Below are 12,713 nucleotides of genomic sequence, written 5' to 3'. Positions count from 1 at the left end.
GGTGGGGGATGGCAGCATGGGGGTGGGAATGGAATGTGGGCACATTGGTTAGTAAAAGATTGGCATGTTAAAGCACAACAAAGCATGGGTTCAAGAGAGAAATGTAATGAATGAATAACTTAAAAGAGGAAAGCTGCAGACCAGAGAACCTGGCTCTCATTAACCAGGTGTGTGACCATGTCAAGTAACTTCTTTGGGCCTTGATTTCCTCATATGGGATTTGAAGCATTTGAGATCTTGCTCCCCAGCATATAATGTCAGTTTGGCTCAAACTCTTATTAAAAAAAAAAAAAACTTAGTTCTACGAATACCCTGTAAATCAGACCCCATTATCAAACTGAGATACTCTGCATGTTGCCAGATTTTATAAATTCTAAGATGTTCATCTTACATTTTATATTTTATCATCTTGGTGACCAGGATGTATCTTTAAAAATTGTGATAAGAAAGCATTGTGTCATAGTTTGATTGGCAACTCTTTTTTTTTTTTTTTTTTTTACTTTTCTAATGGAGCATAAAATAATGGTGCATCAAAATACCACATTTTTCATACTACACATCAGCATAAGAGGTCTTCATTAAGAAGCCCATGTAAGCAAGATTTCCCTAATCTGGTTTGACTATGGAAACTTTCTCTCCTTTCCCTCCCCCTAGGAGGAACACCTTAGCATTTATTTTCAGAGCCAGTATTCATTTTGGGGAATGCTAGATTAGGTAATCTCATAGTCTTAAATCCACAGAGTTAATGGAATTTTAGACATAAAAGATTTGAATGTGGAACTCTAGAGAGTTAATAAAAGATTCAGAGTAGTAAAAGAAAAAAATTTAATCCATCATTCTTTTTATAATTTTACTGATTTATTAAGCAAATACTGTTGTTGTAGTTTTTAAACTAACTTCTAAGAAACAAAAGGCAAAGACATTATTTAGAAAATATCTTTCCAGAAGAAAATTTAAATAGCAATAATTAAAATGAAGAGTTGAATAAATGTTTAAATACAACTTATATTTGTTTAGTGCTTCCTCTTGCCCAGGCACATTATGAGATGCTGGGCATGCAAAGATGGCAAAAATATATATTAGTTTGTGCACTGTCCTGCAAGGAGATATTGAATAATTCTTTAATTATCTGGGTGATAAAATTCTTGACCTTTTTTTCTCTCTAGAATCTACCAGATTTTTCTGGAATGTAGGGACTCAGATTTAGCTGCTTTTTTCAATAGCAATTGCAGACTTGTTTTTTGCTCATTGTGCTTAATTAATTCAGATTTTAAATTTGATTTGGCAACAGTGTAATTTTAGAAATTTACAAAGTTGAGCTCTTAGACAATATAAATTTTATTTTTTTCCTAATGAATACTTATGTTATATTTAAATAAAATTCTGCATAATAATCTAAGAGAGGACTCCTTTCCTTCCTTTCTGTGGGTGGTTACCTCTCATCTCCCTTGCAGTCTGTGTTCCCAAGGGGGCAGGGGAGAATGGGAAAGAAGGCTATTTTTTGCAAGTCTTTTTGATTGCATGTGAAATGTAGAATGGAAATGAGCCTGTCTGTTTTTAATTTTTTTTCCTGTATGGGCTATGATGTTCTAGTGAAGACCCATACTGGAAAAAAAAAATTAAAAACAGGGAACTCCAACTTTGTCAGACGTTTCACATGCAATCAGATAGACTTCGAGTTAAATGACTTTCTCTTCCACTACTGTCATTTGATGATGGAAGTGCCTTTAAAAATTCTCTTTTTACTCAAATGCCTTGCAAGACAGAAAATGTTTTTTTTGGATCAAGACATGTTTTAAATATTTTCCTAAACTCTAGGCTTTCTGTAATATAAAAACCTTTGCTCTTGGTATTGGCATTATGTTTCAAATAGTTGACATGCACTCTTTAGTTCTTTTTGATACTTAAAGGATGCTGATAGAATGACTACTGCACATGAATTAAAAAATTAAAAATTTGTTGCACACAAGTAAAAGAAATGTAAAATGTGGTTTCTATCTTAAAGAGTCATTCAGGTGAATGTTTCATCAGGATGAACGTAGCAGCAAAGCTTTCCATTGTCTCCTCTCAAGAAAATCATGCCGCCTCACAAAGGAGAACCTCCTATTACGGGGTAGAATTTTGAGTCATTAATAGGCTTTAGATGTTATGGGAAATATAATTACTCCCATTGATTTATAGAGAGAAAATGTTTGCACATTTACCCCTTAATTTTAAAACTGCCTTATTTATCACCTCCCCAATTTCTCCTCTAACAAATCTGAATATACATTTTATCCTGGTTTGTTTTTTGCTTTGTTAAGTTAGCTGATAGATGCCACTTACATGAAAGACACTGCATTCCTTTCATTAGGATAAGGTACTTCCCACCTCGACACTACACATCTGATCACACTCCATCTCTCAGCTTGTCTGGATGGAATTTTGTTCCCTGTTTGAATTTCCTCTGGCCCTCTGACCCTATAGATGCTGTTTCTGCAAATTGAGTATTCTATATCCCAATTATAACCAGACAGAGTCAGTCTAGGCGGGCACTACTTTAAGAGTGTTAATGTCTTCTTTGCTAACTCTGTCTACATAAAATTTTGCAAATACTTTTGCTATAAGACTGCACATTGTATTGGTTGTTTCTTTTCTTCCTGCTAGAGTATGTACTCTCCTAGGGCAAGAACCTTGGCTTGTTTTTTCAACTTTTCAGTGCTCATCACAGATCTTGATTCATTGTCAATGTCCAATAAATAGTTGTAGAAAGTATTAGTTAATATTAGGCTCAACAGTTTATATCTTCAAAGAATTAATAACCCGGGAGAATAAAACAGAAATAACCAAAGACATTTGAGGATAATTTCAAATGCTACATTAGCCTGTATAAATAGTATCTTGCAGAGTAAATACACGAATACTGAGGGTCTACAGATGAAAGGAGTGAACAGAATAGGGGTGAATTTATCAGGTTATTTACTTAGAAGGAAAACTTGCTTGAAAATATTTCTCAGTTTATCTGTTCAAACCTTCAGTATGGAAACCAGAAGACCAATGCTGTCATTCAGCTATGCACCACGAAAACATAGGATCTTGTTTAATTCAAGAAGTTTAAGATGGTGGGTTGCTTTGATATGCTTATAATGTCCATTGATATTAATTAGAACTCTATACATGCATCAGTGGAATATTACTGAAACATCCATACAACTGTTTTAGGTGAAATAATAGAAAAACAGCAAAAAGGCATTAACTATGATTATTACTATGGCAAAGATATGATTTTTCTCACATATAGAAAAGAAAAATCTTTACCGTAAAAAAAAAAAGTAGTTTTCTGATGCCTAAGACTTGGAGTTTTATTTTCTTTGTGTTATTTTTTGAACTTGGAGGACAGATGAAACTAAACTGAATCTGTAGGTGAAAATTAAGAATGTTTTAAAAAAGTGGAAGCTAAGTTTAGGTACTAATTTTATGCTTTCTTCAGTTATACATGTTCCTGCCATCACCTTCAAGATTACTCTGAAGGGGAGAGTTATTGAAGTAGTTCAGAAGGGTGAGTGCATTGTTTGGCCAAAGGATTTTGCTCTTTAGGCCCATCAAAAATTCAACACATAGCCCAGCAGGTGTGACTCAGCAGTTGACCGTCGACTCAGGAACCAAGAGGAGGTTACCGGTTCAGTTTGATTCCTGGTCAGGGCACATGCCAGGGTTGTGGGCTCAATCTCCAGCAGGGGACGTGCAGGAGGCAGCCAATCGATGATGTTTCTCATCGATTTTTCTATCTCTCTATTCCTCTCCCTTCCTCTCTCTCTGAAAATCAATAAAAACGTATTTTTAAAAAGTTCAACACGTAAAACATCTATTGAGTATCTTCTTACACATGACTCCAGATTGGGAACGATTCAGGGGTGGGCAAACTTTTTGACTCGAGGGCCACAATGGGTTCTTAAACTGGACCGGAGGGCCGGAACAAAAGCATGGATGGAGTGTTTGTGTGAACTAATATAAATTCAAAGTAAACATCATTACATAAAAGGGTACAGTCTTTTTTTCCAATAGTTTTATTCATTTCAAACGGGCTGGATCCGGCCCACGGGCCGTAGTTTGCCCACGGCTGATCTAGATTCTAGAGTGAAAGGGAGTAGACTAGCAGAGCTTGCACTCTGGCTTCTGTTCAAAGTTTAGCTGGACAGATACTCTCTGAGGGCTATTTTGAGTATAGCACTTTGCTGAAAGGATATTCACTGAGATTTCTCTTGGAAGTAAAAAGGTAATCTGAGACACTGTAGTAAGATATGTAATTGTAAATTTCCTGGTGTAAACACGTGTTCTTTGCATATTTAAATAGTCAATTATTTATTCACTAGAGGCCTGGTGCACAAAAATTTGTGCACTCGGGGGGTCCCTCAGCCCGGCCTGTGCCTTCTCGTAGTCTGGGACCCCTCGGGGAATGACCACCTGCTGGCTTAGGTCTGCTCCCCGGGGGATTGGGGCTAAGCTGGCAGTCAGACATCCCTCTGGCAGCCTGGGAGCCCTTGGGGGATGTCTACTTGCCAGTGGGGAGCAGGCCTAAGCTGCAGTTGGACATCCTTAGCCCTGCTGAGGAGGTGGAAGAGGCTCCCACCACCACCACTATACTGGCAGCCGTCAGCCTGGCTTGTGGCTGAGCAGAGATCCCCCTGTGGGAGCGCACTGACCACCAGGGGGCAGCTCCTGCATTGAGCGTCTGGCCCCTGGTGGTCAGTGTGTGTCATAGTGACCAGTCATTCCCAGTCATTCTGCTGTTAGGGTCAATTTTCACATTACCCTTTTACTATATTGGATAGAGGCCTGGTGCACGGGTTGGGGCCGGCTGGTTTGCCCTGAATGGTGTCCCAGATCAGGGTGGGGGTCCCCACTGGGGTGCCTTGCCAGTCTGGGTGAGGGGCTGAGGGCTGTTTTAGGCTGGCCAAGCCCCCCCGGCGACAGAAGTTCCCAGCCTCTCCTTTTTTTCTTTTCTTTTTTATTCTGGGATTTATTTACCTTCTATATTTGAAACTTTGTAGCCTGGAGTGGAGCTCAGAGCCGGCCACGGTGGGCAGGAGGGAAGCTTGGCTTCTTCCATCGCCAGGGGCAACCCAAGGCTCCAGCTCCGTGGCCACGGCCCATTGAAAGCAGGTATCTGGGGTTTATTTATCTTCTATAATTGAAATTTTGTTGCTTTGAGTGGAGCTCAGAGCCCGCAGCAGCAGGCGGGAAGCTTCACTTCCTCCATCATTGGGGCAATCAAGCCTCCTGCTTGCTCCAGCTCCGTGGCTGCTGGCCGCCATCTTGGTTGGGTTAATTTGCATATATTCATTCTGATTGGCTGGTGGGCGTGGCTTAAGGTGTAGCGAAGGTATGGTCAATTTACATGATTGTATTTTATTAGTGTAGATATTCAGGTTTTAGCACTGGTATTGCAGTTACCTGTCTCTACCACTGGAGTATGAACTTGGCATATTGATCCTTGCATTGGCCTTTTCTGATGTGTGTTCAGAAAGCACTTCCTTCAGATATCAGCACAGCCAACTTCCTCTCTTGCTTCAGGCTTTGCTCAAATGCCACCTTCTCAGTGAGACCTACCTCGACCACTCTATTTAAGATCACAGCTCTTACTTTTAGCACTCCCAGTCCTCTGTGCTCTACTTAGTTTTGCTTTTCCCCTTCATATACTTATCACCCACCTTCTAACTGGCTATATAATTTACTTATTTTTCATTATGTGTTGCTGTCTACTTTTACTCCTGCTGCCTCTGTGGAAGCTTTATGAAAGTAGGATCTTAATTTTGTTCACGGGTATATCCTAAGTACTTAGAATAATGCCATCATATAGTAGGTGCTCAATAAATAATGAATGAATGAATGAATGAGTATATTTTACTTAGTACATTGCCTGGAATTCCGTAGACACTCAACGTTTTTATAACTAAAAAAAAAAAAAGTAAGAAAAAATGTTGGATCAATGGTCTTCAAAGTAAGCCCTGCAACCCTAGTTTCATGGAAACCTAAGCACAGTAAGCAAGTGTCATGACATTTTAGATTGTATGTTAATCTTAGGAGTGTTTTCCCTACATAGGTCTACACTGAGAAAAAAATCAGAAGGACTGGTTATGCTTCTACAAGCATAGAGCTTTTCTCTCTTTAAAAGTGTGCTTTGCACTTTTAAAAAGCCTTTATGAATATTATTTTACATGATACCTCAAAAATGGACTAGATATGGCTTTATAAATGCCCACTTATTTAGAAATTTCTAACACTGCATTGATGGGATAAAATTTTGTTCAGATTCCCAATCTGACAAATTAATAACCTACTGAAATTTATTTGTTAAAATGAAAGTATATTATTTTAAAATATAGTAGCAAGATATTTCAACATGAATTTTACTGTTTTAATCTAGTAAACTCAAAACAAGATAGTTTTATTATCTACTATTCACTTATTATCTTTGGAAAATATTTAATAGTTTCATTTTTTTCTGATCCTAGAAGCAAAATTAAAGTTATGGGATCTTTAGGTTTTGTTTTGATTTTTCACACTGAAATATAAGATTTATGACTTTAAAGTGCTTTAAGATTGAGGTAACAGATCTGATTTACTTCTTAACAGGAAGTTAAAAAGCCTTTCAACATTTTATAGACTTTGTGAGAATCCCGTTTGAACCTTGTCACTGACCCTGTGCTGAAGGAATGAACACAGAAAACAGACGTTAGCTAATAGACAAATGTATTTATTTTTTCTGGATGTACGGTGGTGATTATAACTTTTCTTCCTTATTATCTTAAGTTGTCAGTGATAGTTTTTAAGCTGAAAGTTACTGCATAATTAAAGAAGTAAGTTGCAACATATTTTTTCCCCACAGAAAATACAGTGACCATGGGTTTTGCAGTTAGACAGCCCTGGGCGTGAGCAGATATACGTACTATTTGCTTTTTGTCTTTAGTAAGTTATGTTAAACCTCTGAACCTCAGTTTCTGTGTCTGTAAAATAGGCATGCCATCTGTCTCCCAGAATCACTGAGAGGATTAAATGTGTTCATGTAAAAGTGCCTAGAAATGTGCCTGGCACATAGTAGGTACTAAGTTTCAGTTATTTTCTTTCAATTCCTATTTTAAACATTTTAAAAAATGTGTATTTTATTGATTTTTTACAGAGAGGAAGGGAGAGGGATAGAGAGTTAGAAACATCGATGAGAGAGAAACATCGATCAGCTGCCTCCTGCACACTCCCTACTGGGGATGTGCCCGCAACCAAGGTACATGCCCTTGACCAGAATCGAACCTGGGACCCTTGAGTCCGCAGGCTGACGCTCTATCCACTGAGCCAAACTGGTTAGGGCTCAATTCCTATTTTAAACATTTTTAATGATAACTTGAGCAAAATACTGTTCTGAGGGAATTAGTATAGAAAACTAATTACCAGTAAATTATTGCAGCACACTGAAATACCTGACCTGGCTCCCTTTTTTTTTTTTTTTTTAAATATATTTTATTGATTTTTTACAGAGAGGAAGGGAGAGAGACAGAGAGCTAGAAACATCGATGAGAGAGAAACACCGATCAGCCGCCTCCCGCACATCTCCCACTGGGGATGCGCCCGCAACCCAGGCACATGCCCCCGACCGGAATCGAACCTGGGACCCTTCAGTCCGCAGGCCGACGCTCTATCCACTGAGGACCTGGCTCCCTTTTAAAATACAGTTTTCACTGCAGGATTTACTATAATCAGAAAGATAATGTAATGTTGCATTTGTTCAGAGTTTACTAAGTGGTTCTGTGCTCCTTAGAGCAGACCTATGAGGGTGGTAGTACAAAGTCAGAGACTGCCTTGCTACGGTCACATGACTGGGAAGCAGGCCTAGCCAAAACATGGACTCTTGCTCTAAGTTGATTACTCCTTAGAGCAAAGGTTTCCCATTGGAGCTTCAAGACAATATTGCCTCTGAGGCAACAACATGGAACAAGCCTTAATATAAAAAGAGGCTTTGGGCATATTTCAGTAAATAAATGCCCTTGGTTTGGGTCCATGATGGATCTTATCTATACCGAAGTTACTCTGTAGAGAATGGTATTGTGATTAGATATCAAAGTGGCAGTATTGCCCCCTCAAATATACTTTGTGTTACATGTATACACACACACTTCTACCTTCAAAGTACTCTATTAAACATTTAAATAAAGGGAAAAATCTTTTCATAACATACTTCTAAGCCAATTTAGAGGTCATTGAGCAGATGTCACATAATACTAATGTTAAATTACCCTGTGTAATAAGAAAATTATAGTACCTAAGTGAAGATAGTAAAGGGAAACCATCAAATGAATTATTCTAGAATTTCAAAATGAAATTATTTCTTCAAAATTGACAGTGGCACCACATGACTTTAGGAAAGTGAGTCGGATAGGAAGAAGGAAATCAGAGACAAAAGCGAAGCTTTTCTTTGTTTATACAGGGTGGGACAAAAGTAGGTTTACAGTTGTATGTATGGGAAATAACAATAACAAATAAAATACTACAAGAATAAACTCTGTTTCATGTGCTCACAACTGTAAACCTACTTTTGCTCTGACCTGTATATGCCAATCTTTGGTTGTGATGCTAAAGAACTAATGTAATAGTATAGCTTTCAGTTGTCCTGGAAGTATTTTATTGTTAAACCATGTGACAAGAAATTTATTAAAATCTGGCTAACTATTCATTGAGTTGTTTCATATAAAATCACAATAGTTGTTTCTAGTTGACATATACTTCCTTTTGCTATTAGGTACACTTTCACAGCCTAATTATTTTGAGAACATAGTATGACCAAAGAATAAAAATGTACCAGGTTGACAACTTTAAATAAGCACTAGCCTTTCTTAAAGAACAAACCTCACTTACAGTTAGGAAACAATATTTATATTTAAGGTTGAAAAGCCAGGATGTAGGAAAATTTTGCTAATTTGGAAGATGACCTTTAAGGGCACCAAAACCAAATAATTTGTAGGCTATGACATAGGGCACATTCCTACAAAATTTGTGTGAATACTGCTTTAGTGGTTCTTGAAAGACAAACAAAGAGAGCTGGAATGAAATCTCTATCCCCCTCCCCAATAAGACGGAGACTTACAAAAGGTACAGCAGCACTCTTTCAAAGCTCGCCTTTACGGCGGGTCTGTGCAGCGCAGTTAATGAGATGGCTCATGGTGGGAAATAATCTGTTTTTAACAATGTTTAGATCAAAAGTAATTTCTAATCTATGAGCTAAAGTCTCTTCAATACCCTTCATTCACCAGTAAAGCTTTTATGTTTGTATTATTTGCTTCAATCAGATGTTTTCAATTTTACCTTTTCTCCTACAAATACTTGACATGGTTCGTCAATACTGACCAACAGTTTTATTCTTTTTCTTCAGAAAAGAGAGATTTTTGAGAGAGGGGAATGAAAAAGAGAGAAACATCTTTGCCTAAATGATTTGCAAGCATCTGTGCTTTAAGCTACTTTTTATGAACACTCCTTAGTAAATGACTCAAGGTAAAAAAGCAGAAAAGCATCCAATGTTAGGAAATTGCAATCCAATACCATGTAATTTAAACCTGCAGTTGCTTCTCTTGTACTAAATGACATACAGATGGGTAGCTTAGTTCTCTCAACTTTGGGAACACAATTGGTCTTTTTGTATGAATGAACATATATTAGCAAAAATATTTTGGACAGAATTGTTTAATTGTACAGATTTTAACTATCCATGCCATTGGGAAGAATAATTTCAAACAGGATATTTTGTTGTGTTAAATTTGCAATTAATGATTTTTGGGAACAAAATCAACAAAGATATAACCCTTACAGAAAACAAAGGAATAAAAACAAAAAGATAACGTCTAAGAAGTCTATAGTGAATTGAAAGAAAGGGGCCTATCACAGTCAATTGCTTATTTAATTTAAGAAAGAGCAGTTCTGCATTCAAGCTGTGGAGAGGTCTGTTCTGACAGGACAAACATTTCTCAGGGAAACATTTCTATCTCCTCCTTGGAACGTATTAACAGTGTAAGAAGTAGGTGTTTGGATAAAGCCTCGTGTAACATGGGGTGCGCCCAGTGAGAGGAGAGACCATCTTGCCATTAAGGATAGGCCAGCTTTTCCTAAGGATCTCGCCAGGCCAGGGCAGGGCCAATGCGCTATGTGTAAGGTCAGGCAAGGCGCTGTTTGACAACCCCCTGGCCTGCTCCAAGGTGCACCTTTCCCTTTGCCCCTGGTTTGCTCTTTTCCTGCCTCAGTATTTTCTCCTAGAGAACCAGCCCCTCTGCCTTGGTGGCCCTGAGTCTGGAAGCCGATATCTTCCTTCCATCCCACCATCAGGGTAACTGGTTAGTTTTCTCCTAGTTTAATATCAAGGAACTCACATACTGTGAACATTAGGTGCCTTAAAAGTAAAAGAAGTATAAAGCATTTCTACACCTAAATCATATGTCTTTATATTTCAAAAGACGTTGAGCTTAATATTCAGGAAACGAAGCAAGCCTTCTTTTAGTAGTTTCAGAACATGACAAGAAATGTTTGCAGGTAGGGCCATCTGTGAGCCTCCTTCCCCCTGTGATGGATGGCAAAGAAAAGCACTTTTACTGCAGCCGGGAAGGTTGCCTTGTCCTGGAGTTATATTTCTTTTCACTCGTTTGTGCAGGTAAAATAAAATACTACATACAAAAACAGGTGTTGTCTGAACATTTTACTGCAGTCTGTATGGGTTAAAATAAAAGCTGCCATTGTTATTAGAATCACATTAAAATTATTTCACCCTTCAAATACACTTAATCAGTGACGTGTTCCTAGATATACTTTGCAAAAAGAAAATGTAGGTCTCTAAATAAAATCGCATTCACGATTCCTCTTCTCTTTGGCCTTCCTCTTCCCTATTTTTATCACCCTCTCTTTGGAACTTCTTGAGTCTGCATTAGTGTAAAATGTCTTCTCCTGGGGTCTATGAAAAGTTTCTTGCTGCCTGTTTAACATGGTAAGATACAGTCTTTAAAAAGACATTTGTTTTTGAGAACTCTATAGAATCTAGTGAAGTATCTAACAGAATCACAGAAAACAATTCCTAGCCATGAAAAATATATTTTTAGGTTTTTGGTTGTTTTTTTTTTTTTTTTTAAAAAAATAAGATGGTATTTAAATCACCTAGAATGTAAATTGAATGATGAAGCTGCTCTGTACTATAAAACCCAACATTATTGAATAGATAATTATTGTGTAATAATATGCCCATCATCTTATACATACAGTGTAAATAGAATTATACTTCTAAAATTTTCTATTTGAAAAAAAGAATTTCACGGTATTGGGAGGCAGAAAGGATGCGCTCCCATCTTGTGAGTGTTCAGTGAGTTTTTACTGTCATGTGCTCGCAGTTGATACAGCACCTTGTCAGTGCTCCAGTGCAACCACCTGAATCTTGAGAAACTCTTTTTGTTGTTTAATGGAGAGAAATAATCAGCTGTAGTTCAGGTAAATTTGTGCGTTAGGGACTGATCTGGTCATTGACAAGTGACTGCAGAAGCTGTGCTGTGGCGGCCAGCCAAAGCAATTATTTAGGATTCAAGCTAAAAAGCCTCCTCCTCTTTATCCTTTCTCTTTCCAGGGTCATGTAGGGATAGAAAGAACTGTAAGGTGGTCTTTTCCCAGCAGGAACTGAGGAAGCGGCTGACACCCCTGCAGTATCATGTCACTCAGGAGAAAGGGACCGAAAGGTAAGGTGAAATGTAAGAAAAAGCCACTAAGCGAAAGCTAGTTTTTTTTCATTCCCCTCCACCCACTTCTGCCTTTGAATCCTCTTCCTTGACATTTAAAGGATTCCACACTTATTTGCTAAAGACTACAAATTAGGATCCTTGGAAAGGTTTGAAAATGGTATTGTTTAGGTTAAGACTAAGTTTTATTTATTCTTTCCCCCATTTAATGAACACTCTATCTTATGTAAAGTCACAAGGCTTTTATTAAGGGCCTGTTTTTAGTTTACTACAAAATGTGTGGAAGTAATAGCGATTTAGGTACATTTTTTGGGAAGACATCACAGTAAGCAAAACCATGAGGGACATGGCGCTATGCCAGGATGCTGAAATTTTGAAGGTGGCCATTGTAAGTATAGACGTTTTGGCTGCAAAAAGAAGGTAGCATAATTTAGTTCCTTTCTACCCCACTCCAATTTCTTTTTGAAGCACATGTGGAGAAAGTATTTATTGGCTCATTTGTGGTTGGAATGTCAAAAATTTTCAATAACTGCCCTCACATGGCTTTGGTCCTTGGAAGTTCGCCCTAAGTCCTGAAAAAAGAGTTTGTTCACTTCCAAGACTCTTTTTAGTGAATAAAGTCTCTCTCAGCTGATTCCAGCTCAAAGGTAACTTGCCAAGATCCAACCATTTTGTTGTCTAATTTATACCATGGAGCTTGGCATAAGGCCGTAACTTACCTCTGATCCAAATTTATTAATTATGTAACTTCTTGTTTTCATTCATGAGCTGAAAGAGCTCTTTACCACACATGGGGTTCTTGTTAATAGGCAACACTCTCTTCCTGCCACAGTGGATATTGTTTACTGAATTTACCAAGTGTTGAATCCCTGACAAAGTCCACCTTCACTACACAATGAGCGAGCGGCGGACTTCAGTCCTAGCCCAGGAGGACTTCTACCCGTGCTGTTGTGTACATGACTAGCAAAATGATTTAATGCA

At 38.0% G+C, this 12,713-nt stretch overlaps 1 protein-coding gene across 3 annotated transcripts in view; it reads left to right on the top strand.

The window, feature by feature from the left end:
• The window catches only part of MSRB3 (methionine sulfoxide reductase B3), a 186,955-nt gene that overhangs the window by 57,197 nt on the left and 117,045 nt on the right, over nucleotides 1-12,713 (top strand). For 2 of the 3 annotated variants that reach the window (XM_036297359.1, XM_036297357.1), the window contains exon 3: nucleotides 11,624-11,732. In XM_036297359.1, the coding sequence (XP_036153252.1) occupies nucleotides 11,624-11,732 (109 nt within the window). Of the gene's footprint in view, nucleotides 1-3,288; nucleotides 3,539-11,623; nucleotides 11,733-12,713 lie in introns of those variants that run through there. The other variant, XM_036297358.1, reaches the window with a different exon arrangement.

This window comes from Myotis myotis, unplaced genomic scaffold (genome assembly GCF_014108235.1).
Source record: "Myotis myotis isolate mMyoMyo1 unplaced genomic scaffold, mMyoMyo1.p scaffold_m19_p_3, whole genome shotgun sequence".
Taxonomy (NCBI): Eukaryota; Metazoa; Chordata; class Mammalia; order Chiroptera; family Vespertilionidae; genus Myotis; species Myotis myotis.
This window is presented reverse-complemented; position numbering and strand designations above follow the sequence as displayed.